The sequence below is a fragment of the Abramis brama genome, assembly GCF_963993115.1.
Source record: "Abramis brama genome assembly, chromosome: 24".
Lineage (NCBI taxonomy): Eukaryota > Metazoa > Chordata > Actinopteri > Cypriniformes > Leuciscidae > Abramis > Abramis brama.
Genome location: NC_139986.1, coordinates 12840886 through 12867243, shown reverse-complemented (window position 1 = coordinate 12867243; position 26358 = coordinate 12840886). Strand labels below are relative to the sequence as shown.

Genomic DNA, 26358 nt, shown 5'->3' with positions numbered 1-26358 from the left:
TTTATGGTAAACTGAGATGTATCAGATTAATATGCACTCTGAGCACCCTGGGTAAAAACTGCACTGACAGTTATTCTGTGAGACGGAGTAGAGCAAATCTGAGCGATGAAGAGAGACGGATGATATGAATTTTTACAAGCTCAGCATATGCCCTGAGATTTTATTAGATGTAAGTGAATTATGATGGTAAAAACACATAAATTAAATTAAAAACTATAAAAAATAAATACATTTTGAACAATTATATATAATTGTTATATAAACAAATGAAATCGTGAAATGAAAACGATGATACAACATTTTATATATTTAATTTGATGATACATATATGTGAAATAAATCATTGTTGGTTTTAGAATTGTTTTGCAATATGAGAAATTAGGTAAGTAATTTGTATATTTTAGTTTGCTCTACTTATTTTTGGTCTATTTACTACTGATGTTTTGTTGTAGCAGCAAAAAAAAAAGAAGTTTTTATGACAATTGTCTCCAAGAACCCGTGATATTGCTGAAACGGCAATAAAACTAAATAAATAAAACTCCTTATGCTGTATTTTTTACTGGCACAATGAAATGAAAGTTTTCAAAGTTCTTTTTTTTTCCACTATTTAGCTGTGCAAACTTTCTTCGAGTGTGTTTGTGCTTGTTTTGACAACAGCAAACAGGATTTTTCCTCCATTTCCAAATCTTTTCAGTACAAAGTAAAGCTTCCAGCATGCCTTGCTTTGACACACACAGACTGCAGAGCTCAAGTACTAGCTATGTTAGTGTAATCCCGCTTTCCTTTTTGCCGCTTTGTAATTCTCCAGAAATACCCGGGCACGTGTGTGTATATGTGTAATTTTCTACAGCACACACCACAGCAATGGTCTTCTAGCCCGTTAAACTGAAGACAGCAGAGAGAGAGAGAGACATGAGGATCAGTACACACAGCTGTGACAGCAACAGAAGACCTTTTCTCCTCCCTTTTCATTCTTTGCCTTTTTTATTCCCAAGCATTGAGGCTTTTTCTGCCTTTCCAAGCTGAGAGCATCTAGACAAGAGGAAAAAGGTGGAGAGAGAGAAAGAGAGTTGGAGTTTAGGACGGCAGAATGAGAGAGAGATTGTGACTGTGTGTTGGAATGCGCTGATACATTGGAACAGGCTGCTTTTCTCTGTTTGTCCCCTTGTCAGTCATCCCGAGGCGCACACGCATACACTTCGGAACGCTGTAGGCTCCGTTTGGAAAGGTGGTGATTAACCCCTTCCCCCTCGTTCCTCCTCCGTCTCTCTCGCCGTCTGGTTATTTTACCTGCACTCGTCTGGACTCGTTCGCTGAGTAAAGACACAGAAGGACAGGAAGGAAGAGAGATGACAGATAAGGAGGGAGAGTAATACCAAGACGGTGCAGTTCATTCTCTGTGGAATACGGTGAAAATCCAGGGAGGACACCTGTGGAACACAATTCTGGATATTCACCTTGTGCGGTTTGATTGGACGACTGAAATGGAATACCATGTGAGTGACTGATGAACTGACTTAATTGAGCGCACTCGAGCTGAACCAGCATTTCTACAGTATGTCTAAACCTTCACGACTTGCTCGCCCATCCTCGGCGGGTCCCGGCTCCAAACTCCCCTCGGCCCGTCGGGATACACCTGCCGGCAGACCCAAAATGCACGGCACGGGGGAGAAGGTGATGCGGACAGGAAGTGAGGGCAATATAGCCGGCCAAAGGCCTCCGGTCAATGGGACAACACAGTCGCATATCCCTCAAAACACTAATATAAAGGAAGAGGACGAGGTGGCCCAACCAAGAAGCAGAATCAGTCCACCTAAAGGGTCCACGACAAGCATAACCCAGCAACAAGTCACACAGCCCAGTAAGTATCAGATCATCAAAGGTGGATACCCACATAGTACTTTTACATGTATGCATTTAGCAGATACTTTTATCCAAAGCGATTTACAAAAGAGGAATAAAAGCAATTCATCAAGAGCCAACAATATTCGTAATATATGTCAGATTTATCAGACAACTAGATTACAATGTACTGCGCTTCTCATATTTGACCGCTGACGTTTGGATTCTTTGGTCTCTGTTGATCACAGATCTCCTGTTTTCATTATTTTAAAGAATCGATTCCCAGAACAAAATGTTTTTGGGCAGATGTTCTCAGGTGTGTCACATAAACTTTGCAAAAAATCTTTGAGAATTGGAAATAGAATCACATGACACAATTGTTGACATAAAGATCTTTTCATTTAATGACTAATGTCTGTGTTCATACTAAAATTCCATGCTTTTGATTGCAGTTTTTCGGTATCTTGGTAAATTTGAGCACAGTTGAAGGCATTGTTGAGATCTCTGAAGCTCTAGAGGAGACAACTGTGAGATTTGCTAGTATCTTTTTCCACAGAAGACAAACCAGAGCCACAAGACTTAAGCCAAAATCTCCATTTGCTCCTCTTGTAATCTCATTGCTGGAGAAAAACATGAGTTAGTAAGAAAAATGTCTCAATCCTACATAATTTTTCCTTCCTACTCAAGTTTTTAGACCTTCCAGATGTGATAAAGTTATATATTTGTGATATTAGTCATAAGTTGAATAGTCTTAGTATTGTGACATATTGGGTATTGTTGACTAAACATTTCAATTTTTAATCAAGTGCATGTCTAAGATATTATTATCTTTGTTGTGGGATGTTGAAGTATCTGTGTTGAGTATGAGTAAAAATGGAACATACTGTTTTGTTTTCAGAGTTTAAGTGCATTCGGGTGTTTTAAGCAGATTTGCATTATTGGTTTGAAGTGTCTGAATGTACGTAAATTGCATGGATGGTATTAAGCTAAAAGTGTTTGGTGCAGGTTTTATATTTATTCATATATGACTATGTGTTTTATGGGGTTAGATCAGCAGCAGGTTGGATTCTTGTGGATTTTTGCTGCATTCCTCACAAAAAACAAACAAACAAAAAAAACACATGGGCACAGCATTACGTTGCCTCCCCATTCCAGCACACTGGGGTGCAGATTAATGCCAGTTTGTGTGTGTGCATGTGTGATTAGGCACCTCTGTATCGCATTCCGCCCCAGTGGGTTTTAATCCTGCTGGTCGTGGTTGAAGAGCTCCATGTCAACTCAGACTTGCTCTAAAATGGTGATATAAGGCCCAAATCCTGTCACCTTCTGATGCCTGTCAATCACAGCCCTTGATGTGTAGTGATTAAAAAACATGTCATGTCCTCTCAGTGAAATTGCAGGAATGCACCCCTGGGGTGGGGATTTAGACTGTGATGATATTAAGGACTGAAAGTTCTTGAGGTTAACATCCCTCTTTTAGTTATTCATGCGGATGAGCACACACACGCACGCACAAATAAGATGTGACGCATAAGAGTGTGTCACTCTTATTTGTCATTCATTTGTTTGATTGCTGAGAAGTGATGTGTGATGTCAGTCAGAATCTCAGTAAAACCTGGTTTCTGACATTTCTAAGTAATACATGTGTTTGCCTCCATCATTTCCATCTAATATGTCAGTAAAAGGCAGTAGAATCCAGATGTCACCATGAACATTGGTCCTCCATAGATGTAGCGGCTTAGAAGAGGCATAGAGATATGTTTGAAACCATTTTCAATGTAAATCCCTTACTCTCAACTGACATTTTACACAGTTTGTGCCATTGATGGATGGATGATGACTACAGACAACAGACCAAAAGACAGCAAAAAGAACAAAAATTATAATTCATCCACAATTTTTTCAATATTTAAAAATAAAATGTTTTCTGAAGTCATACGATAGTTTGTGTTGAGTGGAAAGAGTTTGGTTTTTAATATGATATTAAAGGTGTAAAAGTTTGTTTTAGTTTATGTTTTAGTAATTTGTGCTTTTGTCATTTTTTTTATTACTAAAACTTATTTTATTTCAGTTAGTTGCTAAGTATTGCCAAATTTAATTTATATATTTTATTTTATTTTATTTCAACTTTATTTCAATTAAAGGGGCTATATCTAAGAATTTTCATGTATATTCATGTAAATCACATTTTTATTGCCGATGTGTGAACAGCTTGTAAGGAAACTTAAAAAAACGAGACCTTGGTTGTCTAAAGCCTGACTGATTTTTATGTGAAGGGCTCGGAACGTTTTTGCGGGGAAAATCAAAAGGATGTGACATTTACGCGCGCTTCCGAGAACCTCTCTTTTTCGTTCTATGATACATGAAATGCTTGCTTATTCAATGATCAGGATAATGCCGAAAGAGCTATATTCTGTACAATAATGTAAATGTGTCTTGCAAAGAAAAGGAATTCATTCAAATGACAGAAATGTATTTTTAGGGAAACTGTCTCTCAGATCTTCCCAATTGTAAACATTGTAAAAGTTAGCTTTCTTTAGATTTTTACTTTAAATGGACCATATAAAAGTTAATGTTTTCTAGACTTAGAGTTCAAGCACAGGTCATGACATGGATGAATGGCTCTCGAAAAGGGAATGAATGATTACATTTCCCAACTGGAGAGATAATGTGTGTGCCTCTTTTTGTAATTAGCATTTCATTTTCTAAATGAAATTTTAGTATTTAATCTTAGAAATCAGACGAAGAAGAGTTAGTTGCCCTGAAGAGTGGAATTACCTGTTTGTAATGACACTATTTTTAAACACAAAACTTTTCCTTTGTGCTTTGAAGAAAAGTCTATTATAATCACCTGTGATCTGATACCAATGTTTTCTACCTAAACATGCCCTCAAAGAAACATGTGGAAGGAAATCAAATACATTCTCTTTTTTCTTTGCCCGTTTCATGTCTGACAGATAAAGGAGAGTTTTGTTTATCAGCAGTCGGCTTTTTTAAAGGGGTTTTGTTTATCTGCAGGTAAAATGGTTCAGTCTTTTGTTTAAACTACTGTTAGCGCTCTTTGAAAGTTTATCACAAGTAGGTGTAGCGGGACAAAGAACTGTATCACAGTCAGTAAATTTCACGGCTGGGTGGTCTTGCTTACTCATGGTTCAGCCAGACAGAGGTTATGGGAAAGAAAGAGGGCAGAGAGGGAGGGAGAGACAGTCCCCTCATCACAAGTTTATCTTAAGTTGGTTGGATCTGTTCTCAGGCTTTTGCTGTTTAATTTTTCTGCATGCTTAGACTATAAGTGGTCGCCTGGATTAATGTGTTTAACATATCAGTCTAAAATCTGCTGGAGTAAGAAGCATAACATTTCACTGGGGGGTTATGGGATAGCCAGTGTAGTACACCAAAATAATGCAGTTTTACATTTTAATTTAGCCTTTTTACAAATTAGCCCCTCCTCCACTCACTCACACCAGATCCACTCGTTGATGATCACACCTTGATGTGATTGGTTGTGACGTCAGAAACACCAGCGATTTCAAACCGCGTTTTTGACTGTCTTTAGATCACTGCGGTTTTAAGGAGAAAATACTCAGTAATGGTGATGACATGAATTTGCACATGTTTGTCTTAAAGCATATTAAAAATACCACATAGACATAACAACATTAAAAGCTTGATTTTCACCACAGGGGGACTTTAAAGAGGCCATTTTATGCCCTTTTGCAAAGTCTTGATTTTGTTTTTGGGGCCTACTTGAATAGGTTTTCATGCTTTCATGCAAAAACACCTTATTTTTCACATATTTTACTTTACATTGTTGAAGCACCTCTTTCCCCAGTCTGTCAGTATCGCTCTGTTTAGTTCCTGTCTCTATGAAGCCCTGAATTCCAAAAAGCGTAATGTGCTCTGATTGGTCGGCTGGACCAGTGTGTTGCAATTGGTCAACTGCCTTAAGCGTGTTTAAAGGGGCATTCCACCCATTTGAACATTGTTTTTTATTTAAAGTGGGTCATATATGTAGTCGAAATGTAAAATAAATTTTGAATTTGGTGCCTTCGTGACCGAGGAAAGACAAAAAATAACTTCAGGACGCATTTGTATGAAAGACAACAACTCCCACAATGCACCACATTGCACAGCTCCGCAAGCCACTCCCACTAATCCAGAAAGCGCATATCTGCCTATAAGAGAAATCACTCTTCCGTCTACAAGGCTAGCTACCACCAGAGCTTGAAATTCATTTCACACAAAATGTCTAGTTAGTTGGCGAACTCATTAGTGCATTACTCCTCATTTGTATTTCTTTCGAAAAGGTGAATTATTGCATGGTACCTGGATGTTCAGTCAGAACATATGCGGTGCGAAACTAGGATAGTTCACAACACAAACGTCCGTGTCCTCATCTGATTCAGAGATTTCGTCCAGGAGAAATTGTCATCGTTGAAATTCTTTGCCGCAGACGGACTCTATCTCTGTGTTCGTAGCGGTTCGTAGTTGCATAGTGAGATCACCGGCGCCACCAGTCCGCCCTAACTCGAGCCAGTCCGGGCTCCTCGTCCGCGGCAGGCAGGTCTTCTGCCTCGGCTGCTCTTCGCTATAATGCGGCTTGTAAAGGTAGCCACAAACACCTGATTCAAGCATCAGACTTCCGAAATCCTCTTCTTCTATATCATATTGAGCACTCTCCTCCGCTATTGTCATAACTTTACATCTGTCTCCACAGCGCCTGTTAGCTTAGCTTCAAACAAGATGGAGGATATTGCTTTCAGTTTCAGAGAGTAAAGTCCCACCCACTGATCTGTAATAGGTCTGTAGCGTGAGCGGTTCCCGCCCCCTGGGAAAGATGAGGAACTAGTGCTTGTAGTCTCAACAGAAATCCCCCCCTCTTACACTTCCTCCTACAATGACGCAAAATGATGATTTTTGCGTCATTGTAGGAGGAAGTGTAAGAGGTAAATAACGGATTTCTCCCGTCTCAGGGGAAAATGAGAGAGTGTTGCACGACCATTCAACAGTATGACTGGGTTTCTAACAATGCAAAGCTTAATGCAAATGGGTGGAGTGTCCCTTTAAGAAATGTCACGTCCTTTACCATAACTGCAAGTATCAACACACTGGCTGCGTCCGAAAACTTCAGACAGACTTCTGAGGCAGTGTTACGGTTTAATGATCTACAGCAAAATAGAAAGAGCTTTGGTGAAAACTAAGGGAATATTTAATTAGTATAATAGTAATTTCTCATTAACCGTTGATCAAAAACATACATTTACACACAAACTGACCACCAACCACTACTTTCAGATGCCATCTTTAGTTTTTAGCTCAACTGTCACAGAATGGAATGCACAGGATTGTGGGATATCAAAGGCTGCGAAGGATGAATCAGGTGAAAGGTATCTCAGGAGACAGGAAGTAAAGCCAACATTGGATTTGGACGTGCCTTGATGCTTTCTTACCTTGATGAGTCCTCCGAAGGTAGCGTTTTTAAGATTGCGGACGCAGTCACTGCTAACGTAACTCATCCAGGCCTCGCCCCCCTTTTTTCATATGCCTTGGGCAGGAATTATTTTAATTGAGAAACATTGTGATGTGTACATTCCTGAAAGAAAACTCAAGGCTACAGTCGAGGCATTTCAGGGAGTTCAGAAACAGTGCTTACTGACATAGAGAATAACTCCCTTTGCAGTGGGCTTTGTAAACTTTGCTGACAATGTTCATGCTCAAACAGCAACATTACACACTAAAGAAAGTTAAAAATGGAAAAAAAGCAATGGCCTAAAATGATAGATCCAACCAGTTTATTGACTTAAATCTCTCTTTTCCTCACACAATGCTATCTTATAATTTAAAAAGACTTCATAAAATTCCTTTTTATTATACAAAAAAAAAACTCAACAAGGATACATTACATTAATCAAAAGAATCTGCAGTAAAGACTTTATAATGTTTTAATAAGATTTCTATTTAAAATTAATGCTGTTCTTTTGAACGATATATTCATCAAAGAATCCTAAAATCCTGTTTTCAACATTAATAATTATTATATATATATATTAATTATATAATTATATAATAGATGGACTACTCCTTTCATGATCACAACAGAATAATCCCATAATTGTTGGTGAAAGTGTCAGACAGGGACAAGTTCTTGTAATTAAGAGAAATCTAAGTCATTGCAATGGAGACTGAAGCCAGTGGAAGTGATATAAAGAGAATTACGAATGGGACTAGATTAATGAACACTGCTCATTAACCCTTAATCCTCTCTGATTAAAAAGTGAGACACACTTAATCCAGAATTGTCTAAACTGAAGACAACCCTGCTGAAAAAATCCAGCATTGCTTGTCACCAGCATAAGGTATATAATGCATGCTGGGACCAGCATGGGATGTCAGTTACTGGTTTGCTTGTCACCATCATGGCAAGTGGAAGTGCTGGTGAACCAGAAAAGCATGGTTTCTGGTTGAAGACACTCAACTTACTGTAAAAAAATGTTTCATTCATGTCGTTCCAAACCTGTATGACTTATTCTGTGGAATATAAATGCCTGCTTATGTTTTCTTTGCATGGAAAAGAGCAGCATGAACATTCTTCAAAACATCTTGCTTTGTGTTCGACAGAAAAAAAAGAAAGCAACATGGTTTGAAAAAACATGAGGGTGAATATATGATAATAATAAAAAAATATTTTTGGTGAACTAGACTACAAGGCAACCAAGCAAGGTTGTTTTTTTGTTTTGTTTTTTTTTTGTTGTTTTTTTTACAAATGAGAATTGTGCTTTTTATTTAAGCATATTTTTAAAGTGTTCGAAAGACAGAAAGCAGGCATGGAGGGACATGGATCCTATTTGCTCGTCCCAGATTTGTTGTACCCAAATTACTCTTAATTTACGTATTTTGTGCTTGGAAGCCACTACATTAATCTCGGACCAGCAGACTATTATTCCTTCAGACAGATGGAGTGCTCTGTTTGTGAAAAACTGAATTCATGTGGGCAGAAGTTGATCCACAGGTCACTGACCAGCTCAGCTAATGAAAAGTGCCTGAGTGCTTTAACTTAATGGCCAATGGAATCGGGTAATTGTTCACTGTTTGGCAGGAAGGATCGAAAAGGGGAGGGAGAGAAAGAAAGGAAAGGTTTATCATTCAGTGCTGCAAGATATCCTAGTCTCCTAAAGCATTTGAGGAGAGTTAATGTCAGGAGAGGGAGTAGCACTTAGATACTTTTCTTTACTTCAGGAATTTTCCAGAATCCTTTCTGCTGAGCTCATATGCTAATTGCCATCACGGCTGCGAAAAATGGCTTACAGGACACAGTCGCCAGTAACCCGAACCTGAGATCAATGAAATCTGGAAGAAAAGGGGAGGAAGAGACCCTTTTAACAATGCCCACCTTTAGACAAACTTTATTTAGGTCACTGACTGTTTGACTTTCTTTATTCTGTGGAACATGAAAGGAGATGTTTAGCAGAATGTCTACTTTTTCTGTCTTTGCATTGAAAAGAGCAGCATGAACATTCTTCAAAACGTCTTATTGTTGATTTCACATAAACCCCATGAGGCTGCATATATAATAAAAAACTGTCCCTAAATTGTCAGTCAGCCAAGCAAGAAGCTTGTATTTGAAAAATGAGAATTACTATGTTTTGTATACAAAACCTGAGGTAAATTAAACCTGGAAGAAAAGGGGAGGGAGAGACTCTTTCAATAATGCCCACCTTAGACAAACGTTGTATAGGGTCACTAGGCAAGAACCAGCAAGTTGTGTGTATTTGCACGAGTATATAGACATTTGAGGCAGTTTGTGTTGATTCATGGTGTAGTTCTACACGGTTTAGATGTCACAAAGTGACTAGGGTGATGTGAGTCAGAGAAAGAGCTAAAGACAGAGGGGGAAGGAGAAGAGCTACATTCAACACACCTGGTTTTCTCCCTCTGACCTGAATTCATGCCCTGAGGCTCATCACGCGTGAAGACTGCAGACGTTAAGTGCCCAGGGTTGTTATCGCTAAAGAACTTTGTAGTTGATGTACACGCTAACAGATAGTCAGATGGTCATATTCTGTTAAGTGCCTCTTCATGATATGTCCAAGTTGTCATAGGGGAGCCATAAGATATAGCTCTCCTAAGCAGAAATCAATAAAAACGTGCACAACCTCTAGGAGTTTGTCTGAGATGTTGGTAAAGCTTTTGAAGTTGTTGATTCCAGCAGAAACTGTACTTTTTGGACCTTGACAGCTCCAGTTCTCATCCACTTACATTTTAAGAAAGAGGACGGGATATTCTTTCAAAATACTTTTTTTGTTTAAAAAAAGAAAGTTATACAGGTTTGGAATGAAAAAAATTGAGTAAATGATGACAAAATGTTTAAATTTAGGTGAACTAATTTAAATACTAATTTAATGATGATTTAAATGTCGTCTCTCTGTTCCATGTTTCTACGAAGGCAATTAGTTTGGACAAACCTATTCTTTGGTTTAACCTCTTAGCCTTTCAGTTCATACACACATATTCACAGATTCACACTCCTCTATAACTATCATTTCTCTGTTGTACTATTGTAGTATTTATTCATATCTTTTTTTCATTTTAATTTGAGTTTAATGTGCTTTTGTCATCTTTTTAATTTTAATTTAAAATTATTTAAAATGTAATTATTTTACAATTTATCTTTAATTTAATTTAATTTTTAGTAATTTTAGTACATTAAAGGTGCTGTATGTAACTTTTTGACTGTACTAAAGCATAAAAATACCATGTTTGCAGAGATTTAGGAAACATGCTAAGTTCACATATACTTGTTTCTCTGAAAAACAATGCTACAGACAGTTATTTTACTTTGAAATGTGTGTTCCGTGTCGGAATGTCTGTTTTTGTTTCGGTGTGTGTAATCTCATCTCACCCACTGCCAATTTACCCAATATTATTGCGACACCCTATGCTAGATGGACTAGACCATCTTGTCAGAGTTTTTTTGACTCCTGACAAGACATGAAGTTATTTTATCTTTGTTTTCACTAGATCTGCAATGGCAGGATTAGACAAAAATGGTTCCTTCCTTCCATTGTGACTATTCCTGGATGGGAATCCAGTCTTTGGTTCCCCAGCTGTGAGCATGTTATTTAAAGTAACACAGTCTGGGAATTCCTGTGAAACTTCATCTGCTTGCATCATTACTTAAGGCACAATATGTAACTTTTTTGCTTTAAAAATAGCAAAAATCACTATATCTATGTTATATATTTTTTTTAGTTGTGTACTTACATTATCCCGACTGTTTCCAACAACTTTCAAACCAGGAGAAATTTGTAATTTAATTCGAAGACACGTCCCGTTTCTTTATTTCCGTTTTGTCGTCATATCCGCGTTGTCCCTGGTTTCCGCTCGTGCTGCCATGGCAACCAGAGCTATGAACCAGAGCCCTCTGATAGTAACCAAAGCGACTGACGCGGACAACTGTGTAGTTCGCAATGTCTATTTGCACGCTGTTGTTGTTTCGTTCAAACATTATGGACCATGGCAAGCAGACTTTGGATAAAAAAGGAGAACTAAAACGAGAATCAATATCAGCGCGGTGTTTTCGAGATGCCGAGAGCTCCCATAGACAGTATATAAACGAGAGCTCCACGTCCGAGACTTCGACCGCTCCTACATGTACTTTATTAAACAGGTGAGCACATTTACATAAAACTAATCAATGTTATATAGTTCAACAATGATAAAATGTTAGAATATGATCTGTATGTTATTCTAATGTTGATCTAGTTTACTGCTAGTCTCATACAGACAAACTAACACATACATTTCAACACATTCAAATGCAGTTTAGTGTGATAGTGTAGTGTTAGACCAAGTGAAACAGCGCTGCGTTACCTCACAAGTTTAATTTGTCTAATAAACTGACCTGTGAGTAATAATTCTGCACTTGCGTGTAGTTCGGTAGAATGAAATGTCCATATTCCTTTTATATCCGCGGGACTCGCGTCGCGTGTGGAGCTGATAGCTGTCTCTTAGCAATCCCGAACTGCTTCATATCACAGTCATGATAAAAACATCGATGTATTCAGTCATCCATAAACATTATTAGAACGGTCGGCTTGATGTTGACGACAAGATCCATAATTCTTAGCAAATGTTGCGTCATCAAACTACGCCTTTGTTATTGTAAAGAGTTTAGCGACCCCTAGCGGCGAACAATAAGTTTACAATAAGTTAAAGTGACCAAGACGTCTCTCTGATATATCTGGTAGGGATGCATAAGCTGATAATTATTTACTTTCATGTCATGGTTGATGACAAATGGTCGATATTTTTTACTATTTTGCCAAAATAAATGTAAAATAAAAGCAGCCATTGTTTAACTAAATGTAGCCATCACATAAACATAATGTACAGTATGAAAAATGGATATTCATTTTGAGATTTACTAAAGATGACATAATAACAGTGCTGCCTGGTTAGTAAATAAGCCACACTTAAACTTTTTGTGAAATGTTTTGCTTGAAAGGATTGTTTATGCAATGTTTATTTAATGTCTCTGCAATGCAATGACATTCAAAGTGTAGCTGAATTCTCCAAATACTTTATGGGGCCACTGCAACTTCTTATTTGCAGAAGTTTAATTGGAGATCTAGTGTTTTCTGCCCCAGTTTCCACAGAGGCCTTGTGAGACTATAAGCTCTGACAGGTTTGAGCCCCACACATGCAGCACTGACAGAAAATCATATCTTTTTAATCGTAAACTGGTGCAAAGGATGGACTATCCCTCACATTCCTCCAGCGCTTGTCGTCTTCTTTTTGTTCTGTTGCTGTTTCTTCTGTCTTTCCCTTTTGGTTCGCCTCTCCGCTCACGCCGTTTGTTTCAGGTTGCCATTTTTCTTGTTTGTCTCTCTCTAGCTCTCTGTCTCTCTGTCTCTCACCTCTTCTTCTTTTTTCCCCTCCATCCCATGCCCTCTTCTCTCTGAACAGGTTGTGCTCTGGTTTTCACAGTGCTGATTAAAAGTAGCGTCTCTGTTTGAAGTCTATTCAGCAAGCTGTGTGTGGTTGCTTATTAGGGTCAGCCAAGAGGGTTACATACACACAGACACACACACACACAAACATAATGAACACCGTCTCCTAAAGAGACTCCTTGTTTCAAGAAAAGTCTGGTTAAGCAAGGATGAAAAGATGAAGGGATTTCCTGAAATGTTGGCACCGAGTGTAGGTTGTGTGCGCACACTCTTTCTTTTCCTCTTTTTTCTTCTCTGTTCGCTCCATTCTGATGCAGCATCTAATGGGTAGACAAGCACCTGATACAAGAGAGACCAGTGAAATAGAAACAAGAGGAAATGAAGTGAGAAAAGGGAAGAGGTTTTAAAGGTGAGAGGCAAAGCACTGTATACATGCTTTGAATTTTAACAGCAATGAAAAAGATTCAGAGTTTCCTTCGAGTTTATTAAAACATTGTAGGCTGCTCTTCTCTATTTTAAGGAATTTCAATAAATAAAGCAGGTCTTGCTGTAGATGTGGCTTATTGGTTTCGCACCAGACGCATTGAGCCCTGGTGCTCATGTGGGAGATTAGGTTTGAATCCTGTTTCTGTTGTGCCCCAATCCCATTCTCTCTTTCTTTCCCTAATAATTTTCTCTATTATCTATACTCTTTTTGCTCATTCTAAATCATATAACACATATGAACATATCACACATCGTACCATGCATACTAAATAGAAAAGTGACAAAAGCCTTATATTTCACTTCACTCATGCTGATCAATAGGCTACAGCTGTCAGTTGGAGTTGCAGTGGGTGTTTCACTGAAGTTAACAAAATTACGTTTGAAATTGCTTATAGCATATTTAACGGTTTTAGTGAATAAGCTTTTTCATAAAACAAAAACTGCACCAGTGTCCAGCAACACAGCAACATACCAAACCCTTATTTCTGTTTATTCTGGCTATTTTCTGTTTAAATCGTAAAATGTAATTAAAATTAAAAACTAAATTAATTAATTAAAACTAAATCCATAAAATTATGCCATGATGGGAACCCCTTAGTTTCTATTAGGGCTGGGACAATAAATCGATTCATCGCGATTCGTGGATCGATTCCAATATTTTCCGAATGCATCGCCATTCTCTCTCGAAATCGATTCTGAGCTTAGTTTTTAACAGCAGATGGCGCTCTAGGCTAGTTTTTAACTGGTAAGTGCATAATTCGGGTATTTAAAGTGCACTTTTTTTGGGAATTTTCAGTGTGAACACACTACTACACTATTTATACTACAAAACAGCATAGAATAGTGCACAAGTACGCGAATTGGGACTCACCTTGAGAATGTATTTGCACCTCAGAATGCTTTTATGACACGTGATTAATGTAAACACCCCAATGCAAACACCCTTGTAATTCGCTTCAACCTTTTCAAACTTTATGAATGATTATTTAATAGAAGGTTCAAGTGGTGTGTGTAAGGCATTGGAAGCCAAAAGAGTACGGCTGTTTCTAAAGCACGCAGTGCCATCTGCTGTTAAAAAATAAGCTCTGAATCGATTCGAGATTCGTTCGGAAAATCTCAGAATCGATCCAGAATCATTTCACGATTCATGATGCATCGATTTATTGTCCCAGCCCTAGTTTCAATTTATAAGTTTCTGTATTTAAGTACTCTTTAAGTCCCCCTGTAGTAAATAATTGTATCCCTTAAAACTCATCTTTGATCACCAAAATGCAGATTTCATTTTTTTTCCTCATTTAGTATATGTGGTTCTATGAATATGCAAATAGCACCGCCTCCACTCACTCTCACCAGCTCAGAGATCCACTCGTTGGCGATCACGTGTTGACGTGATTGGTTACAAGGTAGCTTGTGACGTCAGAAACACCAGCGATTTCAAACCGCGTTTTTTGAGACTGTCTTTGGTTCACTGCAGTTTTTAAAGAGAAAATACTCAGCAATGCTGTTGTGAATTTGCACATGGTTTATCTTAAAGCATATTAAAAACACCACATAGACATATAAACAACAATAAAAGCTTGATTTTTGCCACAGGGGGACTTTAAGTGGCCTTTAATTTTATTAATGTTATATTTTCTGTAAGTATTTATTTACTTATTTTTCTAAAATATACTTTTAGGATTTTAAGTACACTACTAGTGCACATTCAATGAAATTGAGGTCACTTCTTTTTTTCACAAGGGATGTGCTGTCAAGCACCTGTTGAAAGATGATGCGATGTCAGCACAGTGCGTATAATGATGATTATAATGGTTTTAAGATGGTACCTGATGGTGATTGGCAAATTTCATGCCTTGCTTGAGGGTTATTTTTTTGGACGCAGTTGCACGGCACTTTGATTTACTGGAGAACCAAGCAGAGACGATATACGTCATAAGAAATATTCTGTAAATCAGCATGTGCCCGTCTAAAGCTCTCCAACATCTATTGAGCCAGTGACTGAAACATCAACAACTGTCTCCATAAAAGGTACTGAAAGATGTGTGTTTGGATGATCGGATGAGGAATCTTTACTTGTTGAGACAGATATTGTTCTGCTGGACTGGCTTGACTGTGCGTGTGTGTGTGTGTGTGTGTGTGTGTGTGTCTTGTTCATGCCATTAGGTAATTAAGCATACTTAGCCTATAGGGCAGATTTCTTTTGGCTGTGTGTTTATTAAACTATGAGTCAGTCATTTTTCTGGTCAGCTTTTAGAAGTCATCTTATTATGCTTTAAAATGCATTATTATCTTCATAGAAACAAACTTGTGGCTTTTTGTTGCTTGTTGATTTGTGTTCCTCAGAAAAAACTAAATTGTTTGGCAACATTATGGGAGCATTCAGGAAATCTGAAAACAATCAAATGTAAAATAACGCTGCACTTTATAAATAAAATATACATTACAAATATAGTTACATAAGTAGTTACATACACATTTCTGTACAGAAAACAGCGTGCGAGTCTTCTTGCGCTTAAAGGGTTTGAAATCACATTAAAATAACTTTTTCTGTGTGCACGCTTTGGATGCAAAAAACAGCGAGCGGGTCTTATTGCGCTTGAATGGTTTAAAGTCATATTAAAATGCACACAAAGAAATCGATAAGGGAATCAAAATTTAAATTTTATAACAAGTATCTGATTTCTGAATTGATTTTCGATTTCCAACCCTAGTTGTGCATGCTTAATATTTTTTTGTGGAAACCATGATGTAGTTTTTTCAGGACTCTTTGATGAATAGAAAGTTTTAAATACTAGCATTTATTTTAAATAGAAATATATTAGAACATTGTAAAACCTTACTGACTCCAAACTTTTCAATGGATGCGTCTCTCTATTGACTCCAAATTTTCTTACCTTTCTTCAGAGCATTTCTTTTACTAGCCTACCTGTTTTTCCCCCATCTTCGTCTTATTACGATGTCAGAATTATTGTGGGAGTCCTTGTCCTTGTGGGGACATTTTTAATTTCCATGAGGAGCTTATGAATCACAATAAATTATGTTTTTTTGAAAAACATAATTTACAGTATAAAAATCATTATGTCTATGGAAAGTCCCAATAAAACATGGAAACTTAATGTGTGTGTGTGTGTATGTGTTAAAGAAAATTCACACATGATGAACCTTCTCCTTTATCACACATTCACATCAGGCACATGATGTCCATAAAAAATGCTAATTTGTATAAAAGTCACTGATTATAACGGCTCCTACTTGTCTGCTATTGTCTAGTGTGTGTGCAGAGCAGAGATGAGTTAGTTTCTCATTTTAGGTTCACAAGCAAGTAACTGCCTCTGTGCATATTATAATTTGATAAATGTCCTCATAATCAGACTCAGGAAATAGAATGAGTTCAGCCATTATGATATCATCAGTCAGACAGCCAGACCAATCATCTCATCTCATCTGACTCTGAATTCCTTCAGGCTCACCGAGAGACAGAGGATCATGGAATGTTGAGCATAATTAAAGGAAAAACTCAAAATTGCAGAGTTATGGTTAATCTGAGGCCTTCCTGGACCTGCGATCATATCTCATCATTTGAAAAGCTGTCATTGTCTGTGTTTTTTGTTTCTCTTTTCCTGTGAGCTCATGAACTTTTGTAGCCTGCAAACATTTTTTTTATTTTACAGCATGCTCAGTGGCTTGGGAATGTTGGAAATAATCACTGCAGTTCATCTAAATTTGTTTGCATGTGACTAAGATCGATGTAAGTATTTTAACATGGCGTTTAGTGCAACTTTGAACAGTCCTCACATCACATGCTGGTTCGCCTCTGTTTCCTTGGGTGTTCGGATACTTTTACTGATTTAAAGTATGGCTGTATATTAAGTAAGAATTAATGGACGACGGGCCGTTGAATTATTAGAAAATAATGCACATCCGAGGTGCTAATGCTGCCATGACGCGAACCGGAGTGGCCGTTACACCTCGGGTGTGTATTATTTTCTAATGATTCAACTGACCAGAGTCAATTATTCCACTTAAACTATGGTTACCACACCTCAAGACAGTGTTCAGATGTTGTATTTCAAGAAATTTGTCAGGTTTTTGTCCTTAAAACGCTCTAATTACTAATTTCTTAAACATCTAATCCCAAGCCTCCATTGCTAATTCCAAAATGTCATTTCAGAGCTAGTAACTGTAAGTTTATCTGCTTCAAGAACAGCGCCGTTATTACCTCGCTAGTGAGAAATGTCATGTAGCTTTTAAGTTGCTAAACTATTTTACTGATAAAGCATGTTTCTGTGCAAGTGTGTGTCCGTACTGTATGTGTGTGTGCGTTTGAGTGCGTGAGAAAGCGGGAGAAAGAGAGTATGTGCTTTCCGTATGCAATATAAAATAATTTTGTGGCAAAAAAAAAACAATAAAACAAATAATTTGTTGTTTTTACCCTATTGTTTTCTATATTTATTTGCTTAGTCAGTTTGCTTGGTTCCTTGGTCAGGAACTTTGAAATAACTGAAATAATTTGGCAAAGTGATATGGACATGCCTGGAACAACTTTAGCTGTGCGTTCCGCTGAAAATAATTGCACGCCAATGTTCGTCAACCAATCAGATTCAAGCACTCAACAGCCCCGTTGTATAAATAAACTTAAATCTCTTCACTCCTTTTTCTTTATCATTTCTTTATCTCTTTCACAGTCTTTCATAATGCTCTATATGTTGTGTTTCACCTCACTCCCTTGCACACATATTGGGGACAGAAGATCAAATTTATCAAAAGTGACATTTAAGACATTGTTGCAAAGATTTCTGTTTCAAATAAATGCTCTTTTCAAATGATTTCTGAAGGATCATGTGACTCTGAAGACTGGAATAATGGCTGCTGAAAATTCAGCCATAACTGCACAGGAATCAATCATTTAAAAAAAAAAAATACAAAACAGTTCCTGTATTTTTATCACATAAAAATCTGAGCATTTTTTTTTTTTTTTTTTTTTACTTACCAGCCCCAAACTTTTGAACTGTAGTGTGTATTTGTACGATTTAACAGCTCATTATTTAAATACATTAATATGATACTGTATTTTTATTATAAGCCAGGCAATGCACTCAATTAAATGTTTTAATACTAATTAATTAATTAATTAATCAATTAATTAATACTAATATTAACTATTAAAGCAATAATAATAAAAAGTATGCCTCTGGATTCATACATATTGTGTTCCTCCACATATAGACTGTCAGATCACCAATAGAATACAAATAATGAAACATATTGTCTAATTCTTGTTCTTAGACAGCTCTCTGCAAGTACATGTTCTTGAGTACCATAGAAACAACCTTCAGCTACAAAGCTAATATTTTTCCAAGTTCGCTGGGATTGGAGTATTTATAGCTGAGTTCTCTCTCTAGCGTGAGGTGTGTTTTATGCATGATGATGTGAAGTAAGGTGGGTGAGAGTGTGAGAGGTATATTAGCTGTATATTAGCAGCAACATGTTCCTAGAATAACATCTTAGTTGATCCTGGAACAACATTCCAATCAACCAATCAGATTTGAGGAACAAGTTTAAAGTTTATGTCAAGTTTAGGCTTACAACCAGGGTTAAGTGCTTCAACATCAGTGTTATCATTTCCATCTGATTTTAGGGATGGCTCATGGCTTAGGTTTAGGGGTAGATATAGGGTTAGTATTACATTTTTGGACAGGAATGCTGTTCCAAGATCAACAAAATATGTTGACTCAGGAACGCATCTACTCAGCAAAATCAGGATGTGCCCTTAGCTGTTATCATTGCTGCACATTTACACATTTGTTTTTATCAGTAGATACTGATTCATCTAACCTTGCTGACCGTTTGTGCTTCTAAACCCTCTAGCATATTCATATATCATGACATCCCATGGTTTATTCTGGACAGAAAAGAACTGTAAGAAATTATGGGGTATGTATGTATGTATGTTGGGTGTGTGTGTCTGGAGTGGGTCAGACTGGAAAAACTGATTTATTTTATTTTCTTTATTTTTAATTACATTTTATTATTTTATTTAATGTTTTTACTGTAGCTCACGAAACACTCATTGTGTGTGTTGTGTTTGCAGAAGTACACAAGCGTATACAAGCGTCTCTTGACATCCACATGACTGTATCCGTGCGTGTGTGTGTGTGTGTGTGTGTTTGTTTTAGCATGTGAGTGAGTGTTTGGGGCAGGGTTCTGTGAGTCAGCGTCTCCTGAGTATTGTAATTTTTGCTGATAACCAAGGACAGTTATGTCTTTTCCACTATTTACCATCCTCCTATCATCCCTCTTCACTCCTCCCCTCTTTCGTTACGTCTGCCAGTGACTAAAGGCTGGAAAACACCACACTAAACTTTTGTTCAGATTTTCGCCCCGATTTGCAGTCTGGACGAGTCCACAATAGTTGCAGAAAATCTGTGCCATTCTGCAGCCTACAATTGTACTTTTGGTATACTAAATTGATATACTTAGCTGCTAAATTGGAACAACTGATTTTGTAATTAATTCACTTTAGTCATCCGGAAATAGTGCTGAGGTCCAAATAAAGATATACTTAAGTATATTTGATTGTGCTCAAATGGAACTATTGCAAGTATACTTTAGATACACTTTAAATATCTTGCATTTAAAGACTGATATTATACAGTGACCATTCTATCCTTACTAATAGTGATATCAAAACACGTTTTAGGCTTAATATTAAGAAATGTGCATTGTGCATTAAAGAAGTACTCCAAATTAAGTTTAATTCTAATATTTATATCAGCAAGTTTCAAGCGATATATCAGTAAATATGTTAATGGGTTAGTAGTATATGGGTATTTTGGTCAAAAATTGTAGTTTCAGACCGAATATGTTCATTTGCCAACATTTCGAGTGCATCACTATTGTGCTTACTTAGCAACACGTTAACAGAAAACTACTGAAATCAATTGCAGGTCATGCCTCTTATGCTATTTGTGCAGCACACTGAGATGCCACCTATGTAGAGCGATCCAGATCACTTATGATGTTACATAACAGTTAGGATGCTGTCTTAGAAAACAGCTCCCTATGTAGGCAGTGTGCAAATCTCAGTAGGTTTTAGGACAGATCTGTTGTGTGTTTTGGAGATGTTCTGTTGTGATGACTCAAGACTAAAATCTGGCTTTGATTCTAACAGCAAACAGGGATTTTGAGAGGAAGCTCTAAATTCACAGACGCGTACACACATGGCCCTCGAGTTTGTGTCGCAGGGGGCTCCATTGCAGGAAGTCCTCCACATGTTTTGTTTTAGCTTAAGAGATTTTCACTCTCTCTCTCTCTCTCTCCACTCTTCATCAGTGGCTCTTTCTTTCTCTCTTTCACACACCTCTTTTCTTTTCTTCTCTGAGTTCTTCATTCCCCTTTTTTCTTCTTGCAATGAGGTGATCCAAGCTCAAGGGAGTGCCAAGAGAGTTACAAAAACGGCATTCATCGCAACGCACAATCGAAAACACACACATGCTCACACAACACGTCCTGTCTAAACAATGCTCCTTGGTTGAATCTGGGGGAGTGATTTGAGTTGGTGTAAAGGGACAGCAAAGGAAGTGTCAGCAAGAGAGAGAGAGTTGGAGGGTTTGGAGGGTCAGAGAAAGAGAGAGAGAGAGAGAGAGTTTGAGCAACCCTACAACAAGAAAAAAAGTTTCCCTGCTGCCACCAGAGCAGTAGCAAGCAGAGTCGGTCTCATTTGCTCCCTTGTTCACGCTTCGGGTGTTGTTTGGATGTATGATCCTGAACAGGGCAAATAGGGTGAGTAACACAACCTCTCTATTTCTCTTTTTCCATACTTAAAGAGCTGTAAAGGGATATTAGAAATGTCTCCTCTGTAGCACATTAAAAAACTTTTTTTACTGAGACAGAGTGCAATTAAAACTCAAATGCCAACTCCACAGCCAGACCTCTGCATCTTTAGTGCCATATTTATTACTTTTACAATTCAGCAAGTTTATAGTCTTCCTCCCCTTGCGTTTATTTGTTCCATTTGATAGTCTACAATGTTTCTCATGTTATATTGTTATTTAAGGGAATGATGTGGAGGCATGTTGAGGGGCTCTGAAACATTTGACATGCGTCATGGTAGTTTGCCATCATGATCAAGTCCTTTTGTAGATCATTCTTGGACATAATAAAACTTTGTTTAGGTGTGAAACTTCTTTTATGTGCCTTCAATACTTTATCCTTCAGAAAGGAAAGTTTAGCTTTGACCAAACATGGCAATATTGCGGTTTTTATGTTTACTTGGAAAGTAATGTCTCATCTGTCATTGAGAGCTCTATCTATCATTGTGCAACCACAGAACTGTGATATACAGCATGCACATAAATATACAAACACATTGTTTGTGACAACGCATTCCTTTTGAGAATTCCCTCTTACCACTGTTGGCGTTCCATTGTAACCCATCATTGGCCTTAATGATTATTTAAAAGTCTTTCTGTAGATTTGTAAGCATGTTTTATGCCTTTATCTCATGAGTTCCATGCCTGTCAGTTGCGAATTATTCAGATGCCGGTGACTTTATTTAATCAAGTAAAATCTGAACTCCTTTTCATTGGTTTCAGAGTTATGTCGGCAACCAGAATTCCTCTGGGTTGTGACAACTTTTCCAAGTTTCTCCCTTTACGCTGTTTAAGTAGATTTGCATCTGGAGGTCTTGGGCCGCATCCCATGCGTGTCTGGAAGGAATATCAAAGCTTTTCTCTCATGGTTGTTTATCCAGAGATGCTGGATATAAATTTCAGGACAATTCAGTAGTGCTGATAGCTGGAGCTTGAGTTTTATGATGAGGAAGCTTCTGGATTTGTGTTCGAGCATGTGTGTGTGTGTGTGTGTCTCAGGATTCAGAAGCCAGGAAATGAGCCCAGTGTAATAGACTCTTAACTGTTGGGCAGAGGATGTTACTTATTTGGCACTTCTGAGTTTTCATGTCCTTTCAACAGCCTGCTAAAGCAAGTACTCAACTAGAAAATGTTCTTCTGCTCACTTCACTTGAAGGTCATTACATTTTGTATTCTTGATTTCGTTTTGTATTTTCCAACCCAGCTATCTTGTTCTAATGTGGTATAACTTATCATTATGGTCAAGTTCAGTTGCTTTTATGACTAGTATTTTGGTGACAATATAGTCAATAATTACCTTTAGTGCCAAAAGGATAAGTTCTACCTTCAGATTTTTAAATGCATCCGGGTGTTGATTTGTGGGTCCACTAGGTGATTATTATGGGATCGTATTGTCCTAGCAGGGAGCTGATGAAGTTCCCTCCTCAAAATACGATCTCCAGCAGGTTTATTATTGCTTGCTGCTGGTCTAGCTATAGATGCCTTGCAGGTCTGGTCTTTTCAATAGTGCTGTGAGTCTGGAGCCTGAGGCCCTGGAGACTGAACGTGCCATATCATACAAGCCAGACTATCAGTATGCAGCATATTCTGGCCAAGAATCACAGCACACGTCCAGCTGTCTGATCAACATGTAATAGTTTGTGTTTTTAATGTGATGTGTAGGGTAAATCTGTTATCAAAGTACTACAACAATAATAGACTGATGCAGAGACTGATACAGTCATCTCTGGACAAGGAAGAACTCAATATCTGAGTTTCCATCCATATATTTTTATGTAAATTGTGGGATAACACATATAAAGTATAATACAGAAACACCAACATGTCAATAAAATGACCAAAATATGCTTAAAAAACACATATGCCTGCTTGAGATGGATGAACGTGTTATTCAGTTAGAAAACCTGCACATAAACTAAAATGGAAACACATTTAATAAAAGTCATGTGACTGAATAATTTGCATCTATTACCCTGGTTTTGTTGTCTTGAACACATGGGATGGAAATGTTACTTTTTGGCTGCAGTGTTTCACATAAATTAAATTGGCAGCTTGGATGTGAATGGAGCAATTGTAGTAGCCTGGTAAACTTTTATGGACTGATAAATACATCTAGACTCCAAAAAGCCCAGTGGACAGCCAGACAGATTAGAAATTGTGAATTTTGCCAACTCTTACTTTTTTTTTGAGAACCAATTTTGTATCAGGCTGTCAACTGAAACTAATACCAGGAAAACATGCCACAGTGATGCCAACACTAATTGTATTAATTGGCCTGCAACATTCTAGTCATGTGTGCTGGCACAATCTAAAAATGTTATTTTCCATTCCTTCCAGGAAGGCCTCTCACTGTCTGTGCCCACCCTCACAATATTCAGCAATCTTTGAGAATAAGAAAATAAGAGGCAAGAAGGTGATGTCATGGTGAAAATTACTGAACCATCTGCGAGAGCCAGATGAAACAGCTGCCTCAATTGAGATGGACTTAACCTTTTACTCCCAGTGCTTATTTGCTCTTAGATTCGGCATACGATACCAGCGTGCTTCCTCTGTTCTTGAGCTCTGAACGATTGCACCTGTAGCACCATCTCAGAGGAGTCTTTATTCATCCGTTCTCCATTAAATATTAATCCTGTCTGAGAGCACATGCCCCTTTTACACAAGCCTGGCTGAGAGATACAAACTAATCGCTAATTGAATCGCCCTCATTTAACAAACTTCCTCAAAGGTTCTTCAACACTTATCTAATCCTGCTCTCCTTCAAAATGGGAAAGTACTTTCTAATCGGACAGTAAAAAGAGAAATCTTTTTCCCTTTGATCAAAACCCTGCAAGTGTTTAGACTTTAATAAACACATCTAGGGGTAAATAAAGTCTTTCCAGAATTTGTACTGCTTAAGCCTAGTCCCAGACTAAAATGCATGTTTGATTTGTCTTAACTGAAAGCAACTTGCACTGACAAATTTTAAAATATATCAGCGCCATTGTTTTGTCTCAAGTTTTTTTCTAAGGCACATTTAAAAAAGCTACTTAAAAGTCCTAATTGAACTAAGGCATAATCCCGACTTAACCTAAGCCCTGTCTGTGAAACCAGGCCGTAGTGTTTAGAAGAGGCTAGCTTGATTGCGATAGTGATCAGCTACTCCACAAGTTACGCTTCAAGAATTGAATTCCTATTTGTATTCCCACGTATATACTTTTTTCACCCCATTTTTGATTCAGAAAGCCATATTTTTAACTCTCTGATCTTGAAGCTGAAATATATAGTTTCAGTATCACCAGCATTTCAAAACAAAATTGCAAAAATACTAATTGATTTCACACAGGTTTTCCAAACGCTCCTCATTGGTTGAACTAAAATATAGTCACGCCCAAAAATCACCCAACTGGTCAAACTGTTGCTATGCTGGGCAGGTTGGAATGCTCAAACAAATAGCAATGTTTTGGTGCTGCATCTGTTTGTACTTTTTTTAGTAGAGTCAACCTACAAATGGCTTGTCCTACAAAACTTCTGTCTGTCTCTGTATAAGTACTATTACATTTGAAATTAATGTAGCCTACTACCTACAGTAAACCCAACCCTAAACCTAACCGATAGTGTTAACAAAAGCAAATGTGAGATAAAAACACATTTGCTGAAGCAACCATGGCATTTTAGATTTTTTCTAAAAGTCTTTGAGCTCTTTTGTCATGACTCAAGTGATTCGCATCACAAGGTGCAATGCTGTACCAGGTGAGCTACAAAAGCAAGTTTACTATGTCAGAAAAGCCATTCATATGGAGCTGGTTATGTGATGCAAATGTCAAAAGTTTTTAGTTTACAAATCAGTTACTGTGATAAAATTGTTTTGAGGTCATAACATAGTATTGTGGAAGGAATCACATGAAAGTAAGTCTTTATTAATTGAAAATCTGCCCCTGTAATCATGTTTTTCCATTGAGACTTTGTTGAAAATATTACATACTTAAAGGGTTAGTTCACCCAAAAATGAAAATTCTGTCAGTAATTACTCTCCCTCATGTTGGTCCAACCATGTAAGTCTTTCGTTCATCTTCGGATCACAAATTAAGATATTTTTGATGAAATCTGACAGCTTTCTCACTCCTCCATAGGCTTTCAGAGGGACCCAAACTCGCCGGCCCAGAATAGTTATTAAAAACATCGTTAAAATAGTCCAAGTGACTACAGTGGCTCTACATTAAGTTTATCATGCGACGACAATACTTTCTGTGCGGAAAAACAACAAAAATAACGACTTTATCCAACTATTAGTGTTCTTCTATGTGGGCCTCTGATGAGAGTTCACGGGAACGCCAGGACGCATGCGCGAGAACTGAGATTACGGCGTCCTTCTTCTACTCCTACTTGTTACTGGCTGCTCACTCCTTGGGAGTATTACCGCCATCTACTGTACAAGATGACGTCCCGACATCATCGAGACCTAAATCACAATAAGTGTCAAATTCAATAGCTTACATACAGAGCGCGTCTTCCTCTGCTTATAAACAGACCGTTTTGCGCTTCCGGCAATGTCGGGACGTCATCTTGTACAGTAGATGGCGGTAAAACTCCCAAGGAGTGAGCAGCCAGTAACAAGTAACAATCTCAGTTCTCGCGCATGCGTCCTGGCGCTCCCGTGAACTCTCGTCAGAGGCCCACATTGAAGAACACTAATAGTTGGATAAAGTCTTTATTTTTGTTGTTTTTCCACACAAAACGTATTGTCGTCGCATGATAAACTTAATGTAGAGCCACTGTAGTCACTTGGACTATTTTAACGATGTTTTTAATAACTATTCTGGGCCGGCGAGTTTGGGTCCCTCTGAAAGCCTATGGAGGAGTGAGAAAGCTCTCAGATTTCATCAAAAATATCTTAATTTGTGATCCGAAGATGAACGAAAGACTTACATGGTTGGAACAACATGAGGGTGAGTAATTACTGACAGAATTTTAATTTTTGGGTGAACTAACCCTTTAAACTAAATTCCGATTTCTCTTTAAATGTTTTTCTCTCTCTTGACGAAGGCGGTAAAGTGACAGCTCACCACTGCTATTACCTCACAGTGTGGTGAGGAAAAAGGCAACCCACAACTTACATAAGCCTGACCTGCTTACTCGCTTGGCCTGTGTGGGTTTTTAAGGCCCTTTTTTATAGTTTGCCACATAAAGAAGGGAATGTTGGATGAATGGATGGTCTTTGTTTTTGCTCT

At 37.8% G+C, this 26358-nt stretch overlaps 1 protein-coding gene across 6 annotated transcripts in view; it reads left to right on the top strand.

Annotated features, from left to right (window-relative positions):
* kiaa1217 (KIAA1217 ortholog) overlaps nt 1-26358 on the top strand; it is a 126481-nt gene that overhangs the window by 28848 nt on the left and 71275 nt on the right. Inside the window, exon 1 of one of the 6 annotated variants that reach the window (XM_084102768.1) lies at nt 1458-1861. The exons of 2 other annotated variants lie outside the window; for them this stretch is intronic. In XM_084102768.1, the coding sequence (XP_083958894.1) occupies nt 1558-1861 (304 nt within the window). In that variant the 5' untranslated portion in view covers nt 1458-1557. Of the gene's footprint in view, nt 1-1457; nt 1862-20837; nt 21060-26358 lie in introns of those variants that run through there. 3 more of the 6 variants (XM_084102770.1, XM_084102769.1, XM_084102773.1) reach the window with 3 other exon arrangements.